The sequence below is a fragment of the Hyperoodon ampullatus genome (assembly GCF_949752795.1).
Source record: "Hyperoodon ampullatus genome assembly, chromosome: 2".
In the NCBI taxonomy this organism is placed as follows: domain Eukaryota; kingdom Metazoa; phylum Chordata; class Mammalia; order Artiodactyla; family Ziphiidae; genus Hyperoodon; species Hyperoodon ampullatus.
This window is the reverse complement of record NC_136915.1, coordinates 77,432,413-77,451,080: the sequence shown is the minus strand read 5'-3', so window position 1 is coordinate 77,451,080 and position 18,668 is coordinate 77,432,413. Positions and strand designations below refer to the sequence as shown.

The following is an 18,668-nucleotide window of genomic DNA, read 5'->3' as shown; positions in this document are numbered from 1 at the left end:
TCTACCTCTAATAAACTTCAGTTCTGTGGATCTTAATTCCTTCATGCTCAGATAAAATTAGATCTGATTGATAAGGAAGGTAATAATATAATGTAGTTAAGAGCTCAATTTCTGGATACAAATCTATATTTGAATTACTAGCTGTGGATGAACTATGTAACATCTCTAAGACTCAGTTTCCCTGTCTTTACACAGAGATAATAGAATTTACAAGTAGAATATAAGTGAGGATTTACCAATACATATATTGTACAGTGCTTAGCCCAATTCCTGAAATATTCAATTACTAATACTAATACTAATTAGTAATTACTAATACTAATCATCTATTACTAATACTATTATCAATTATTAATAAATAGATTCACAAAGCCCAATTCCAAAAATCAGGGTACATTCAATGGAATTATTAGAAGTGCAAACAGATTAAGCAGGTTAAAAAGGAAAAAATTTAGAAGCTTTTTGAATGTTCATGCTCCACTAGGTCTTCAGCTTGGTGAAGGAAAGGGCTGGGTTTTCACGTACCTTTATGACCCCAGCATCTGAGTCTGGCACAAGAAGGCAATAACAAATCTGATCGATATATAAAGTTTTTATAAAATTTATATTTAAAATTTGAAGTAAAACTATAGGAATTTTAAGCATTTTCAGACTTCTGAAAGAATTATGTTTTGAAGAACACAATGTAATAGTTTCAAAGTTGTACAGCTATAAGCCAGTTAATGGATTAATAGCATTCATGACACAGTACTTAGGTTATTTCCATCTGACATAAATACTACTAAAACTAAGTTAATTTAGTCCCAGAATTCATGTGGTTTCATAAATCAGGACTATATACGTAGAAAATCACTTAATTTACCTATCATTTCATATCCAAATAAGGACAAATTTCTTGCAGAAGTCTTAATAAAAAGAATTATTAGCCATGAATAACAGGAAAAAAGCTACAGAAATCTGAAATAGTCTTATGTTCTGAGAAAATTAGATTTGAGGGGTAATGATATATAACTGAGCTTCAGAGTTATACATTAAAAGTCACTACAGCAACTAAAATAAGCTGGCATAACTGTGAAATGTAATAGAAAATTTAAAGTATATGAGGAAAATAGAAATAAAATGTCATCCAAACATCGAGAGATAATCACTGTTAACATTTTTGTGGTACTGACATTACTTGGGTAACGAAAGCACTAGTTCAAATATTTAGTATGTGCCAGGTACTTTATTATAGAAATAAATCCTCAAGAAAGCTTAAAAAAGAAAAATCAACTAGAGGAGACATATATAAACAGAGACTGCAATATATCACAAGAAGTACAACAGAGGTGCTGCAAGATTCAATGGGAATACCTATTTAGACCTAAAAAGATGTGAATTCTCAGAATATATGCTTAAATATATTAAATACTAAGTTACACTGTATATATTTAGTGGTCACTTACATTTGTCACTTCATCCAAAATTTTAAGACAAAAAATTTGAAGTTAAAATTGATTCTACTAATATTAGGTAAATGTTAATGATGTCTCTAAGTAGTAAAAATCTAAGAGTAAAGATATCTCTTAGCGGACCTTTTGCCTTTCACTTACCATAAGCTGTTCCAGGGCCAAACTCAGTCCCTGCATCAATCATATATTGTCCCAAAAGTTCTGGGTTGTTTATACGACTTGGAGCTTTTCTATCCAGTTTCTCATAAACAAATTCTTCTATCCTGGCATCTAGGAAAAAGGTTTAAAATTACCAATGATTTCAAAAAGCTAAGCTATTTGAAAGACTGTTTTGTTCCCCTACTAGACATTTATCACCTTGTAAAATAAACATGAAATTAATATGCTTTCAAGTACATATCTTAATATATAATTTTTCATTTGCATGTTAAGAGTATTACATAACTCTAAGAAACTTATATTTTAAAAATCTGATAAAATATTTTGGAACAAAAATATTTAACATAAAGGAAAACTATTATGAGTATTTTATAGGATTTTAAGTTCCAGAAAGGGTTGGTATTCCTTTAATATCTAGTGAAGTTGCCTTTGCCCCATTCATATACTGTCTAACTTTTAACTTTGAATTTATGTACACAATTTTAAAATCAGGGATTTCCAGCTATAAAAATACAGATATAAGGTACCTAGAAAAACCAAAGAGTCACATACTTCTGTCACTATTATTTTGCTTTAGTTTGCTCATATGCTCAATCTCCCTCTTAGAGGCTAAATATTGGGAGTTTAAGGAATGGAACAATCGGATTTGGAATAGTCTACAGAGATCAGCAATATGATTCCTTGGCTTAATTTTATTTAATTATGTTTAAAGTATATAAATATCTGAGCACTCAAAAGATTTCATCATTAAAAATAAAAATGTCATGAAGAACCTAGGGGTAAGACAGGAATAAAGACACAGACCTACTAGAGAATGGACTTTAGGATATGGGGAGGGGAAAGGGTAAGCTCTGACAAAGTGAGAGAGTGGCATGGACATATATACCCTACCAAACAAAATAGATAGCTAGTGGGAAGCAGCCGCTTAGCACAGGGAGATCAGCTGGGTGCTTTGTGACCACCTAGAGGGGTGGGATAGGGAGGGTGGGAGGGAGGGAGACACAAGGGGGAAGAGATATGGGAACATATGTATATGTATGACTGATTCACTTTGTTATAAAGCAGAAACTAACACACCATTGTAAAGCAATTATACTCCAATAAAGATGTAAAAAAAAAAAGATTTCATCATTAAAAATAAGTTTAAAATACAAATTAGGAATTAGCATAAATGAAAAGGAAAAAACATCTGTAAGATCTGAATAAACACTTGGTTATCATAATATTTAAGAAATTCACATTTACATTGCTGCCCAACAGTGAGATATTTCAGAGACAAATAAGAAAAAAGTCAAAGTTTCAGACTTCTCAGAAACAATGATTAAACATAAAATTACAATCCAAAAAGAATCTCAGTTAAATAGGTTCTTTCTAAGCACCTCACATAAGTCCTCCACAAGTGGAAGTGTCACGCAGTACACTGGAAATTTCAAAAATAAGCTGAAATTTCAAAAATAAGTAATAGAAACACTTCAGGAGTTGGCAAAAGTGTTAATTTCATACATAAAACAGGCTGTTGGAACAATACTCGCTTTTGTGGTAGACTCTGGTGCAGCATCAGAAGAGTTTTTAAGCAGGAATTTAAAAACCTTTAAATTAGTTAAAATCAAAATGAGTCAGTTCAAAACATAACCACTGAGAAGATATTAACTAAATTGCAGAACTTCATTTTCTGATGTGAGAATGATTCTTATCTTTGCCATCCATCTATTTGGTCAAAAGTTTAAAGCTGAATCCCATGTTGATTTCATTCAGTTAAAAAAAATTGGTATATTTTAAATAAATGTTTCATTTCAATAGGGCATTAAAAGGTCATCATAAAATATTATCAAAAAATGCAGGCAATTCTGCTATAATACAATGTATATTTCTGAAGAATCCTAGGTTCTGAAAAATCATGCACTAAAAGTAACATGGCTTACAGGAAAAAGAAGGTTGGGTCTGACTACTCAAAATCTGTGTAACTTTATAATGAGAGCATAAATAAAACACACAAAAAATTCTGTTACTACTTTAGACTTAAAACACTAATGTAAAACTGTATTATATGAGCCATTTTAACTCCCTTCTACCGACATCATTCCCATTTACCAGATGAGTGTGAACTTATTTGCCAATCACAAAAACATGCTGTAGAACAGACTATATTATTTGAGGAACTATGGATAGAGCAAGGAACAAGAGGAAAAACGTCTACTACTTTCTTTTCTCTTTCTTTCTTTTTTTTTTTTAGGTACCATGGTATATTATTTAAGTAGCCTTAAATGAATAAGAAATAACACATGGTGTCCAAAGACAACAGGCCTCACTCAAAGTGTAAAAGGACTATTTCAAAAAGTCACCACAATTTAACTAAAATGGCACAGTATTACTAATATTTTGTATAGTGCTTGAGGTTTACGTAATAGCAACGAAGTTTAAAGCTTGGAACTTTAAGTTAGTAACTTAAAGTAGGTTTATGGCATTTCACAACATGGTCACAATAACACTGGGGAAAAGGGGAAGGAAAGCAGGAATTGGTATTGTTGCTTTTGTCCTTCAGTTTTGATCTGTAAAACTCAGGGTGTCAATAGTTCAAGTTCCACTTCTAATTAGCTATGCTACACTGAACAAAATGCTAACTTGTGAGTTTCAATTAAAACAATTATTATGCACCTTATTTGCGATGTTATTGACTTAGGTGATCTGAAAAGCTTTATGGTGTTGTCTGAAAATCAAACGGAATAATTTATGTAAAAATGTAAAACTAAACATAAATAGTTGGTAACTACTTAAGTTTCTATATAATTTTTCCTTAGTTACTAGGGACAATTCTCCCCTGGATGAGAAAGGAAGATTAATTTATCTACACAGGCTTTCATAACTCTTAAAATTCAAACTCGCTGCCTGAAATTGAGTTTTCAAGAGGATTCTACAGAGGCCTGAAAAATGTTACTTGTCAATTTGTTAGAGGGTATACAATGAAGTGTTTATCACCCTCTTCTTCACCAAAAGCACACACACAAAATAATTATAGACCCCAAAGCCATAACCAAAAAATGTTTTCCAAGAGCCATTAAAACTTTTTTTAAAAAACATTAAAAAAAGTTATTAACAGTACCTTTTAATAAAATTAGTCAATAATGGAGACAAAAGGTAAAAAATTTCTTACTTGGATTTGGCTGCAATAACACTTCAGTTTGTTTCATTATTTTTTCTGTCCATATTTTGGTACATTCAGCTTTGCTAAGGAGGTTCTCTAAGTGAGCATCCAATTCTGTCTTCTCTGCCTGGCCAAGCTTTTCTTCTGTGAACTGTTATTGATTATACAGTTAAAAAAAAAGTTAAATATACCCCAAATACATTTTAGGAATCTGTATTAAAAAGAAAACTCAAATCCAAACAATCCCGGGCATACAAATAATTGTCTGTAAACTGTTGTATATGAATGCTCCTTTTTGCCCCTCTGGTAACTTATCCATACCTCTTTTGTGGCACTTAGGATAATCCTATTCCATAGTTAATACATATCCTCAGTTCTGCTGAAATGTATGGTGTGAATGCTATAGAAAATCTAGCATACTGTCCTGTATATAAAGTATATAAATATTTCTTACATTATAAAGGTAGGATAACATAGTGGTAAGGAATAAAAGTTTTGAGCCAGCTGGATCTGAATTCAAATCCTGACTGCACTGCTAACTGTGTGACCTGAGCAAGCTTTTGAATATTTTTTCCTTAGGTATCTTCCATCGCAAAAGAGAGACAATACATATATTACAGTGTTTTAAGAATTAAGTAAGGGTATGTATGTAAATCACTTTGTTCAGTGCCTGATAATTATTAGTTTAAATTTAAAAGGGGCTATTTATGTTTAATGTGGCTTTGTATCATTGGCACTTAAATCACACCTAGTTAGATAGGCTTTTATGGGATGTTCTGGGAAACTATCATTTAAGTTGTTTCTTCAAAATATATTCCAGTAATTGATTTATGGACTAACTTTTGGAACATATCCTATTCATACTACTGAGGCATCTTTTAAACATCATAAAATGTAGTTAAATATACTCACAACATATCAGTTTTTATTATCCTCAGTGGTTTTTGAGGAAAGGCAGCATTGCCCATACAATAACAAAGAGGTAAAAGTATTTCTGTGTAGATTTTATAGAGACTTCTGGACACTTTTAATTAAATACTAGAAGCAATGACTCAGGCTGTTTATCATGCATAATTTTCCTCTAGAATATGTGGTTTCCCATCATAACACAGGTATGTCACTAGCACTAATTCTATACTCATTAGTCATGACTCATTTCTGGATAACAAAATAGAATGTTCACCTTTAAAATATCTTCTGCAGCTCCATTTTTCTGAATTTTATTATCTGTTTCTTTCAGCATCCTTCTTGGTCTAATACTTTCAATTGATTATCAGTTAGCACTTTTAGCTTTTAGAATGTTTTTCTTAGACTTCTGGTACACCCCCACTAAAGGTTTTATTCAAGGACTAGAAATAGCTTCAATAGCTTTTGTAAAGCTTTAGGTCTTTTAAAGACTGGCCTGTAGCCAAACCCTGACCCAATGGGTGGAACTGAGAATAGTAGTTCCAAAGCTATTGCCTAAGCCTGTAAACTTGCAGTGTACTGTAACCAAGGATAGGAGAGGCATTGGGAAAAAGATCAAAACTCTGACCCCAAGGTCAGCTGGGTAACTATGCAATCTAATTCTTAAGAGAGAATGCTGATATTCTTTACAGATCCCTGAAGATTCTAAGCTGTAGACCTAGGTATACATTAGAATTTTACAGGTTCCAAGTCTACCTCCCTTGGTTAAATAGATTATTTCCCAGATAATGCAACGAGTAGTTCACCCAAGTGAACATCATCTATAAAGGATGATCTACCAGTAGAGAAAAATTCTCCCTTTAGCACCTTAGTAAGCAAGTATATCTATTTTGTTTGTTCATTCCATTCATTCCTTCAACAAATATTTATTAAGCACCTACATATGTGCTAGGCATTATTCTAAGCACATGGATTTCAGAAGCCAAAAAACAGACGAGGTTTTTGCTCTAAGGAAGCTTACATATTAATGGAGAAGACAGACAAAAAACAAGTAATTTGACAATAAGAATACAAAGATAAAAAGATGGTGGACAGAGGACCAACACAGATGGTCCTATTGTTTCTTGATCCAGTGACTGAATGATTAACTGAGTGAATTTATGGAACCCTTAAGTATGAATGAGATAGTTTGATTATAGAAAGCCTGTTCAGAAAATAGCAGTTCTGTAGGAAGAACCACATGAGCAATTTACTTAAGTACCAGTAATAAATTCTGATATTTACTTGCACTTTCTGAGAGTGAAAAACAGTTGCTGTGCATTTTGTATCATGTACTCAAAAACATCTTGTTACACAGGTAAGAATCATAAATTTAGTGATGAAGAAATTGAGGCTCAGGATGGTTTAAAGTTTTGCCCTAAGATGTCAGTGTTGGGATTCAATCTTGTATCTGTTTGAATCATAGTCTTATTATATACTCTCTTATCCTTCCAGTAAAATACTTGCTGATTTCAAGCAATTAATATTTTCTATCGCCATTACCTAAACACACCTTGTGCTTCTCTGTCCCTCTTTCTTTGTTCATAGCACTCTGGTGAGCTGTATCCTATGGCCCACCTCTGCTTCCTACCTGATATTCAATCATCATCAAATTAAGGATAATAACTTCAATCCTATCTAAAATAAACAATAAAAGGGTGGGAGGGGACATAAGAACATTGCTAATGTTATCATATATTTTAGTTGAAATCATAAATTTAAAATTTATTATTTCAATGTGTAATTGTAAAAGATATATTTCCCATGATTTTATCACTATGGGGATTTAAGGATTTTTTCCATTGTTAATCACAAGGTATGATATATTAAGATAACGAACTAGTACAACACTTAATACATAAATTTTCCTCTAAAACATTTTTAGGAATACATCAACTACAGAAAATGATGAGTTATATCAACTAAATTAAGGAGAATTATTAATCAAAGATATTTGTGGAGAATACATACTTTTTCTTCAACTGTATGTGAGATATATATTTAGCATATGACATGGTTCTTGCCCTCAAGGATTTTATGATCTTAACAATGCTGCTTAAACACAAACATAAAATTATGATATCTTTGTCAGAAGGACAAAAGACTTATTCTTTCTTTAAAAAACATGACCCCTTTCCTAATTGCCAAAAATTTTACCCTAAAAATTTTAGTTTTCAACATCTTTAAGTCCAAAATCATTACTGACTTTGTAGTCAATTAGTGCTGATAGTTGTTCATTATAAACTACATTGATTTTAAGCATTTTTTTTTTTTTTTGCGGTACGCGGGCCTCTCACTGTTGTGGCCTCTCCCATTGCGGAGCACAGGCTCCGGACGCGCAGGCTCAGCGGCCATGGCTCACGGGCCCAGCCGCTCCGCGGCATGTGGGATCTTCCCGGACCAGGGCACGAACCCGTGTCCCGTGCATCGGCAGGCGGACTCTCAACCACTGCGCCACCAGGGAAGCCCTTAAGCATGTATTTTAATGCATGTATAGCACTACCATTTAATAATTAAAAACTTCTGTGAAAACAAGCTACAATGAATGTCAGAATGCAAAAAAGTCATAGAAATCCAAACCCAATGTTCTCTAAAGTGTCATTTGATGTACTGTTCTTTCATAATATTTCATTAGTAACCCAGTAAAATGACCTGAGAAAAGAAAGGTTAATCCACTCTTTATATATTTTGTCTAAACATTGCTTTAAGAAAAAGATTGTCTTTGAGTCAGCCACATTATGCCAGGCACTGCAATCCTTCCTTTACTACAGGATAGACATGTAGGCTACAGTAGGAAATAAGAAGCCTGGATTCCATGCCCTGATTTACTAGAGAGAATAAAGGACTACAAGTAAAAAGTCTTTGTGATCAAAGACATCTATTTAATATAAACTCTAACCAACAATTCTTTGATTGGGTAAAGTAATAGTTTAAAAGTATTCTAAACTTCTTGGGGGCAAATGTATAACACAAACTGTGAATATATTCGTAAACTGTGAAGTAGATTCTCCTCAACTGGTTCTCAATTTTGGCTGCTCTTTGGAATTGGGGGAGCTTTCAAAAATACTGATGCTGAATCCAATTCCAAGGATTCTAATTTAACTGGACTGAGGTGCAGGCTGTAAAGATTCCTTCGGTAATTTTAAGTGTAGCTAAGACTGAGAACTACTGTTCTAAGCTCATACACAATTATTTTAATATCAGGTTAACAAAACATGCTCTATCTAGTTGTTTACTAAATTAATGCCAATAGCACCAAAGGATGTGAACACAGTTTTGGGTAACACTAAAAGCGAAGAGTTTTTAGAGAATGAGAAAATGTATGGCCTTTGAATGGGATATATTTATTAGAATTTCAGAGACTCACGGGCCCAGCCGCTCCACGGCATGTGGGATCTTCCCGGACCGGGGCACGAACCCGTGTCCCCTGCATCGGCAGGCGGACTCTCAACCACTGCGCCACCAGGGAAGCCCCTGCAATTTAAATTCTATAAAAGAAATGGAATTTCAGGAGGACCTGAGAGAGTGGAATTGCATCCACACAGGATCCGACAGGAGCTGGTGGAGGCCAGCATCATAATTCATCTTTACATCCCCAGCTTAGATACACTATTGTGCTTGCTAAATTAAATGGAAAATAAAGGCCAAACCTACAACTAAAGTTTAAAAACCTCTTCCCCCTCAGAAAATAGCTGGTGTTCATGAAGTTCATAGTGTAACTTTAGTAGTCAGTTCAAAGAAAATGTTAGAAAATTAAAATGAACCCCCTTCCCTCAGTAATTTAGTTTGAAAATATTTTTTTAGAGAGTATATATCATTTTAACAACGGTGAGCAAAGTTTTGCTTCAATAACAATTCTGAATTAAAAATGACCCTACTTGAAAGATTTATCAAATGAAGAACAGTAATTCACAAAATGGATATTTACTACAAAGAATATTTAATTATGATAAATTGAGAGTAGATGATGAAGTCCTTGAGGGCAGCAACTGGCTCTCATTCATTTTTGTATCCTTCAATACCAAGCACCTAGGAGGTACTCAATAAATATAGGTTCAATTAATGAGTCTGTTTCAGACTAGCATTAATCAACTTTAAGGTCAGCAGATATAATGTTAGAAAAATACTAATAAAAATAATTATTTAACATGCTAAATGATTCAAAGAGTAAACTTTGCATACAGATACTACTTTCTTGGCTAAAATGACATAAAAATTAAAACAAAAACCAAACAGAAAACCATATTGGATATTGTGAGAGGGGAATAAGAAAGAGAGCTGAGGACTTCCCTGGTGGCACAGTGGTAGAGAATCCGCTTGCCAATGCAGGGGACATGGGTTCGAGACCTGGTCCGGGAAGATCTCACATGCCTCGCAGCAACTAAGCTGTGCGCCACAACTTCTGAGCCTGCGCTCTAGAGCCCACAGGCCACAACTACTGAAGCCCGCGTGCCTAGAGCCTGTGCTCTACAACAAGAGAAGCCACCGCAGTGAGAAGCACGCGCACCGCAAGGAAGAGTAGCTCCCACTCGCCGCAACTAGAGCAAGCCCGCGTGCAGCGAGGAAGACCCAAACGCAGCCAAAAATAAATAAATAAATAATAAATTTATTTTAAAAAAGAGTTGATTCCTTTAGACATACAATCTTATTAATGATGCGAAAGCCACAGAGTGACAGAATTTCAGAGTTCTAAGAGACCTTACAAAATAATTCATTACAAGAAAAATGCCACATGATCAAACAAAATTGAAAAATGACACAGGAATTGACATAGGAATTCATATCAAGATTCTGTGGTCTGAGATGGACTTGAAGTTATATCTTGAGGTAAGGAAAGGCCACAGAAAGGGAGCAGAGAGCATTCAAGATGAGTTTAACTGTATGAACAAAAATCTAGAGTTAGAAAAGTACAAGATATTTTTGAAATTAAAAAAATAATTTGATAGGAATACAGTATTTATATATGAGTGAGAGAAAAGACAAGGCTGGAAGGGAGTATTTAATTCTCAATTAAGGAATCTGGACTGAAAAGGTAGGATTTGAATGGTTTTTAAGACATTAATAAAGTCAACAATTTATCAAGGATATATTACCTGATCCTTTTGTGTTCTACTGAAGGCATCACGAACAACAAAAAGACCTAAAGGGATTGTTAGGGAAGGAATACTCCTATTCATTTATACATTTTACCTTAATATTCTTTTTAAAGTACCGAGGTATATAAACACATTTTAGAAGACTGAGAGTGGAGTAATGGGACCCATTTATATGATTTAGTAGTTTGATTTTACTTTTTTTAAAAACAGGGAACATGTTTAATTTTTAAGTAAAATGAAAACATGTATAGCAGCTGTCTAACCAGAGAATGGCCTATTCCTTAAGGTATAATTTGATGTGAATAGAATTATTTAGAAATATCAAGGCTAAATTCCATTCCTACTGTTTTTATTGCTTATAATGAGTAATTGGCATAGCTCTTACACTATTCTTAGCATGAAACTTGGCACTTTGGCACTACACTGATGTCAACTCAATTTAGAGTAGGAACTCAGTTATCGACTAAATACAGAAATGAGAAAGTGGTGTTCTGTTGAAAATTACCACACAGCATTCCAAATTTCACATTACATTTTGGAACCATCCTTTTTCTCCTTACATATTTTATTTTAAAGAATTGTGGGGACTTCCCTGGTGCCACAGTGGTTAAGAATCCGCCTGCCAATGCAGGGGACATGGGTTCGAGCCCTGGTCTGGGAAGATCCCACATGCCGCGGAGCAACTAAGCCTGTGCGCCACAACTACTGCCTGTGAGCCACAACTACGGAGCCCACGTGCCACAACTACTGAAGTCTGCTCACCTAGAGTCCGTGCTCTGCAACAAGAGAAGCCACTGCAATGAGAAGCCCCTGCTCGCCGCAACTAGAGAAAGCCCGCGCGCAGCAACGAAGACCCAATGCAGCCAAAAATAAAAAACAAACTTATTTTAAAAAATTGTGGAAAATGTCAAACATAAACAAAAGTATAATAGTATAATAAAACCTCATGAACCCATAACCCAGCATCAGCAAGTATCAACCTTCTGCCAATGTTGTTTCAACTACCCATCTTTATTTCTTCTAAAACATTTTAAAGCAATTCTCAGACATGATATAGTTTATACATAAATATTTCAAAATGTACCTCTAACAGATACAGACGTAATATAAAAAGTCACATTAAAGAGCCTGTTCATCCTGAAATTTTTCCCTTCTTAGTAAATGGCTCAAGCCAAAACCTCAGAGTCATCCTTGACTCATCTTTCTCTCATACTCCAGAGCCAATATGACATGCAATACTGGTTAGATTCTGACCTCCCCTGCTATGCTATCATTATTTAAGTCATAACACCTTTTGCCTGTCCTATGGCCACAGCTCCCTAATTGGTCTCCCTAGCACTCCTGCAACCTCAGATTCTGCACTTGTTGCCTCTGCCTGACATGCTTTTCCTCCAAAAAAAACTGGGAACTGTCACTTCCTTGAGGTCTTTTCGAATTTGATCCTATTAGAAAGGCGTGCCCTTACCATCATGTCTATACAACATGGCAACAACCATCACCCCTGCCCTTAACCTATCCCTTTTGCCTGTCTTCTCCATCACAATCTGATGTATTTACTAGTTTGTCTTATCCTGTTAGATTGTAAGCTTCAGGAGGGCATTGTGTTGATTTTATTCACTTTTATATCACTTTGTATCACTAGTGTCCAAAACTGTAGTGACACACAGACATGGAGTAGGCACTTAAGTATGTAAGACTGAAAATTATTTGATAACTAACAGATTATAATTTTAAAACTTTTTCCTAGAGAATTTGAAACAATGAGTAATTGAAATTCATTTTGGAAGTGCATCTTGAGAGCTTTGTCTCAAGATTTTTTAAATCAAATCTATCAATTATTTAAATCAATTTGTAATATATGTGTCCTATTTAAGCAGTGCGGATTATGCACCTTGAAAACATACCTAGACGTTTGTACGTATGTATGTATTTATTTTTATTTATTTACTTATGGCCCTGCCGCGTGGCAGGCGGGATCTTAGTTCCCCCACCAGGGATCTAACCCCTGAAGTGGAAGCCAGGAGTCTTAACCACTGGACCACCAGGTAAGTCCCTCTAGCTGTATTTAAAAGAGTGGCATTACTTAGTGTCAAATCTGCATTCAGCATCTAGAATCACGTGGAATCAGCACTAAAACAACACCAAAGCTCACAATATAGGCAGCCATTATCTTGCTCTAGTTCTATGATTCTTTGCCAAAAATAGTGCAATGTAAGATCAACTATGCCAATAAAACCGGGGTAAAGGAAATAAGGAAAGCAGTGATGCAATACAAATGATTTATTTCAGTATCAATTTGGTATGTTATATTAGAAAACTATTTTTCTTTTCTCTTTACAAAAGAGAATGTTGTTGCTACTATGACTATGTCATCAACTTAAACACCAGACTGTTTACAACCCATGTTGTGATGAAATTTACATCTGTTCGTAGATTTAACTGAGTTGGCATAACGTGGGTGATGACTGTAGAAAACTGTCCAAGTTCCCTAGTACTGACACTTCCTTGATTTCTGAATACCGCGAGACGGTCAACTTTTCCCCTTAAAGTGTATTTGAAAAATGTCCCTGTGACTATAAGCACATGAATCTTCCCTTTCTCTCGCACTGCCCTACTGTCAGTGCTTCCCATTTCGAAAATGAGTGGGAACCCCCCTAACTCAGTGGCCCTGGCAAAGTCTGGACGCCAACTGGGGATCTCCATTTCTCCCGCGGACTGCCAAGCCCAGGGACCGTCCTCTCGGGGTGAGAGAGGGCTGCAGGGAACTGTGCTGGCAGCTCTCTGGGTTGAGGGGCAAGGAAAGGAAACTTCCTTCTTGGACTCGGCGAGGAGAGTGAGAAAGACGAAATGAAAGGGTGGGGGTGGTTCAAGAACGGTCTCTGTGCGGACTCGCAAGGCCTCCGCCAGCCCCGGGAGGGAGGTCACACGAGCACCGGCGTCGTGAGGTCAGAAAGGCGGGTGGTGCTGTGCCTCGGCCCGAAGCCAAAATCAAGGCGACCTCCAGAGGAGGGAGGAAGCTCCGGGCCCCGTCCCCACTCCGCCTCGCTTCCCCGGGAGCGGCGGTAGGGCAGGAGAGGGGAGGAAAACGGCCGCCGGGCCCGAGGGGCACCAGGCCGCGCCCTTCACCCGGGCCTCCGGCCGCAGCAGGCCCGCCAGGCGGTCAGCGAAGCCGGGTGCGGAGGGCGCGGCCGCCTCGGGTGAACCCTCCCTGGCCCCTTCGGGAGTCGCCACCCCTTCTTCCCGCCGCGGTACCTGCACTGCACGACTGAGGAAGGTGCCCGCGTCGGCCGCCAGCTTCTTCACGTTGAAGTCCATGATGTTCATCCTGGGAGGCAGCCGGCGGCTGACCTAGTGGGGAGGCTGAGGCGCCGCGGCCGGGCTGGGGCGCCGGGCGAGTGGCGGGGGCAGACGTGGTAGGTGGAGGGAGGCGGCGCCAGTCCCGCCGCCGCAGCTGTCGTTTCCGTGAAGGGGGAGAGAGAGGGTGGGGCGAGGGGAGAGAACTAGCGCCTCGGAGCCGGCCGCGCGCCCAGGCGGCGGCGGCCGAGACACAGGGCCTGTCCCGCCGGGAGTGCTGCCACTAACGTCGGTAGGGGCCGCGGTGGGTCTGCAGAGGACGACCGGGAAACCCGGCCATGAAAGTCAGGGTCCCCAAGGGAGGAAAAGAGCGCGGGCCGCGGGGCGGAGCCTTTGTAGAGGTTATCGCGGGAACAGCGACCCCTTCAGGATCGCCGCGGGGCGCGCCGGGAGCTTGGCCAGTTCCGCCTAGGGGAGGTTCGTGTTCGTTGTCAGGTGCGCGCCGCTGGGCGCCTGAGGCGCTGCGTGTTTGCAATTAAGCCCCTGAGAACCAAGAGCAGAGACAACCCAAATCCCCCCTTTTTGTTTTAAGTGAAAATGTGGAAGTTGTAGCATAAAATTACAGTATCTGTGAAATTAGAACCACCAGCTCCCTGTCATCTTGTAGCACCCGCGCCCCGCTGGTCCCTGACGCTGGATGGCACTTGGCGAACGTTTGCAGTATAGGGTCGAATTTAATGTCCCCACCGAGCCTGTTGTTCATTCATTCAGCATTATTGAGTATCTGCCGTGTACCAGGATTGAATCATGTGCTGGAGATACCATGCTGAACAAGACTGTCCCCGCCCTCAGGAAGCTCTCAGTTCGGTTACTTGACAACCTTCAGAGACACCCCCTTCCCGCTGCTCCAGTTCTGTTTCTATTTGCTGCCACAAGGATTTTGTGACTGCCTAACGTGCTGGATTACAAGATCAACACTAGGTTCATACTTGGTGCGAAATACGGTGCCCAGGACACCAAGTACCGGGTGGAGAACGTATAAGATGGTGAGTGAGATAGAATAACCCTTAACTATTCAGCAAGGCGAATTTTAATAACTAATGAAGATATGATGTGAATTTTAATAACTAATGAGAATATGATGTGAAATCTGTTCAAAACCCGGTAATTCCGAATGGCTTCTAAAGCAGTCTTCAGGATACAGCCTATGCTTGAACTAATTTAAAACAGGTGCAAGAACGGAGGGAGAGACGTTAGTATTTCAAGAGTAAAAAAAAGCTCTATGTATTTTTTGTGTCTCTGTGCCTTTGTGTTACCATAGGACTGGAAAAATGCAGGCCCGGCAGGCAATGAAATGAGCTCACATTCATGCTTCAGTGTTGTACTGAAACAGCGGTCACAGCAGTAGGAGCTATGTTAAAGGCACAAAGATTAGTTCCTAATGGTATTATAAGGAACAGCAGATAACATAAATATTTGTGTTCTTTGTGGTGGTAACAGAAGCAACCATTTCTTTCTAAGGTAACTACGAAAGAAAGAGTCGAGTCCATCTATCTTTCTTCTTATTTTTCCAGAAATATGGAAAAGGAAATATGTAATCAGCAATTTGTTCTTTACTGTCCGTTTTAGATTTTTATGTGGAAAACATTTTATCTCCAGATGTCTGTCTTCACAAGTATATTTGTCATAATCTATGTCTGTTTCTACAAAAGGAACACAACACCGCCTTCACCATTAGAGGAAAAAACTCTGGATCCTCTTCCTCAAACTTGTAGATCTCCTGATTTGAAAAAAAATCTTCACTTGTTCCTGTTGAGCCCTCTATAGCTATAATACTGATTCTTTTGTTTCACTGACGAATTCATAAGACTAGTGTGTTGTCTCTATTTCCTTACCATCCTTACCATCTTAGAATTTCCTGCCTAGTTCCATGCAGTTGATTTCCACTTCTGTAACTATACCTAAACAGCATTCCTGAGGTTGCCAGTTATCTTCGTGATAAATCAAACGGCCTTTTCTCAGAGTTCCACAGTGACTCTACCCAGCTCCTTCCCACAACACACCTCTTTCCAGAGCCTTATTGTTTCCTGGTTTCCCTGCTACCTCCTGGACTTTCTCATTCTATTTTGCTGGTACTTCTGATGACTTTACTGTAAGTATTCCTTAAAGCTCAATGTTTAGTACTTATTTATTGTTGTTGTTTTCTTTGATTAGTTTCTTAATTGAAACTTCAGTTATACTACTTCATTCTTTCATTCATTCATTTAGTAAATATTTTGTGAACATCTGTGTGCCACATGGCATTGTTCTTATAACTGGGAATATAGCAGGCAACAAGACAGACAGCGCTTGCTCTCATGGGAGTTTATAACTAATCCCGTAAAACAGAAATTGAATAAGTAGTCGTAAGTATGATAAAATGCCTAGGGGAGCCCAGAGTACTCTTAAATGTTCACCTCCAGCCTGTACCTAGTAACCTGAATTTTAATTTGGAGGCTTGGTCTTTCTGTAAGTGTTCCAGATCACCTTTTAATGCTTTCTTTTTCTGTCCACCATACTAACTTCTTATTCCAATAGTTCAAGGTATTAGGAAAGCAGTCTTTTAAAGTTCATATATAGTGCTGAATATCTGAAATTATTATTTAAACAAATTATTATTTGTTTAAAAATAAACAAAATTTTTATAAAAATGGCATTTTAGGTAGTATATATTTTAATGGTTTTTTTTTGTAGTGGCTGACAAAGTGTTCATTACCTTATGTTTAGACCAATGACATCGAAAGTGGAGGTATGTATACTTCATGGGTGTGCAAGATGATACACTGGGGCACATAAAGATATATTAGAAGTTTGGCTTGCATTTACTTTTATCTAATAAATAGAAAAATTTGTTTCATTAATTTTTTAAAAATACGGATTGACACTGGTGTCCCCACCTTGTGTTTATCAGATAGACACACATCACAAACAAACAGTAACTGAAGTATCCTAAGGGAAGAGTTGGAATTCCACAACTTGGAAGAGTTGAAATTAGTACTTTACTTTGATTATGTGCTTCAGCATATGGTTACATAATACACTGTGACTGGTTCCATGTCTTTGTAGATTATATTATCTATCTAGTTTTAACTGAATAAAACTTCACAGTAATGGACAGGTAGCCTAAAGAGTTTTCCCCAAATAAATCATCATTAAAAGTGTTGATACAAGCATAAGCAAACAAGAAATACCAGAATCAATACTTCTACTTGCTGCATTTATCAGGAAGATTGTTGAAATATGGATTAAAAGATGATAATACTTGGTTCCAGCTTTCAGGGAACTCAGAATCTAGTAGGGGAAACAAACTTGTAAAGCAGTGTGTGAACGGTACCTGTAAAAGCTTGTTTAAGATTGGGCAAGGGTGAGAAAGTGTAGAGGAGGTGGGTATTAAGTTATCAGAATAGGGGAGGTGATAATTAGGACTGCTTGAGCTGGCTTTTTTTTTTTTTAACATCTTTATTGGAGTATAATTGCTTTACAATGGTATGTTAGTTTCTGCTTTATAACAAAGTGAATCAATTATACATATACGTATGTCCCCATATCTCTTGCCTCTTGCGTCTCCCTCCCTCCCACCCTCCCTAACCCACCCCTCTAGGTGGTCACAAAGCACCGATCTGATCTCCCTATCTTGAGCTGGCTTTTGATGGAGTTCATCTGGCAGATTGACACAGGAGGATGGGGAGAGATGATCACACTTTCAACTTAGAAATATCAGGTTTTGGGCAGTGTGGATAACGGGTTGGAGAGGGGCAAAGACAGGTAGCAAGAGTGATTAGGTATCTATTGCCATACTCACCCTGTACTCTGCTATCTTGAAATCTTGGATTTGGAAACTTCGTTTTGACCAAAATTCCCCCTCCTTTGATCTCTGACTTCTTTACTCATTTGAGTGTGTTCTCATCATCATCAAGGCCTGCAATCCCATGCCTTGTTTTTATTTGTCCTATTTTTAACTTTCACCAGCACTCTCAGTTCCCTTTATCCTTCTGACTTATCAATCTACCTTCCTGGTTGAATGTTTTCTCTGTGCGTGCTCTCAAACTGCCAAGCATCATTAGGGAGAATTGTACAACCTTGTAGATGGATGCTCGTACCAATGCATGGTTGCTAACTTCCACTGAACCTTTATAACTACCTAAAATGCTTCTGCTTCTTCCTAATTAACTCTTTTTCACACACTCTGCAGAGCCTACTGCAAAATTTTGCCACTCTCCTAAGATGCCTGCCTTATTCTCATATACTCTTATTTTTAGCCTTCAATACTTTTTCTCTGCAGAGAAACTATGAATCATCAAGCTATATGGAGGGAGCTCCTTCAATAAAATTCTCTTATTTCTACCTCTTATCCTTCTCCACACTCCTCCCCCAGATACTGCCAAATATTTCAAAGGAAGTGTCCTAGGTGTTCTCTTCTGATTTGAGCTACTGCTTTCTTAATCTTGGCTGCATATTGGCATCACCTGGAGAGTTTAAACATTCACTGATGCCTAGATCACAACCCCAGAGCATGGACTGGGTATTGGGGTGATCAGAAGT

The 18,668-nt window shown here is 37.6% G+C and overlaps 1 protein-coding gene and 1 pseudogene across 2 annotated transcripts in view; both read right to left on the bottom strand.

The window, feature by feature from the left end:
* The window catches only part of SH3GLB1 (SH3 domain containing GRB2 like, endophilin B1), a 35,218-nt gene extending 21,041 nt beyond the window's left edge, over positions 1 to 14,177 (bottom strand). Inside the window, exons 1-3 of the mRNA XM_079728394.1 lie at positions 14,046 to 14,177; positions 4,762 to 4,903; positions 1,593 to 1,721 (exon numbers count right to left, since the gene is read on the bottom strand). Of these exons, the coding sequence (XP_079584520.1) occupies positions 1,593 to 1,721; positions 4,762 to 4,903; positions 14,046 to 14,117 (343 nt within the window). The 5' untranslated portion in view covers positions 14,118 to 14,177. The remainder of the gene's footprint in view (positions 1 to 1,592; positions 1,722 to 4,761; positions 4,904 to 14,045) is intronic.
* An 829-nt stretch (positions 14,178 to 15,006) lies between these two features.
* Positions 15,007 to 18,668, bottom strand: part of LOC307064602 (calcium-activated chloride channel regulator 4-like) — a 149,585-nt pseudogene continuing 145,923 nt past the window's right edge. Inside the window, exon 16 of the transcript in view lies at positions 15,007 to 15,158. The product of the transcript in view is annotated as a calcium-activated chloride channel regulator 4-like (transcript). The remainder of the gene's footprint in view (positions 15,159 to 18,668) is intronic.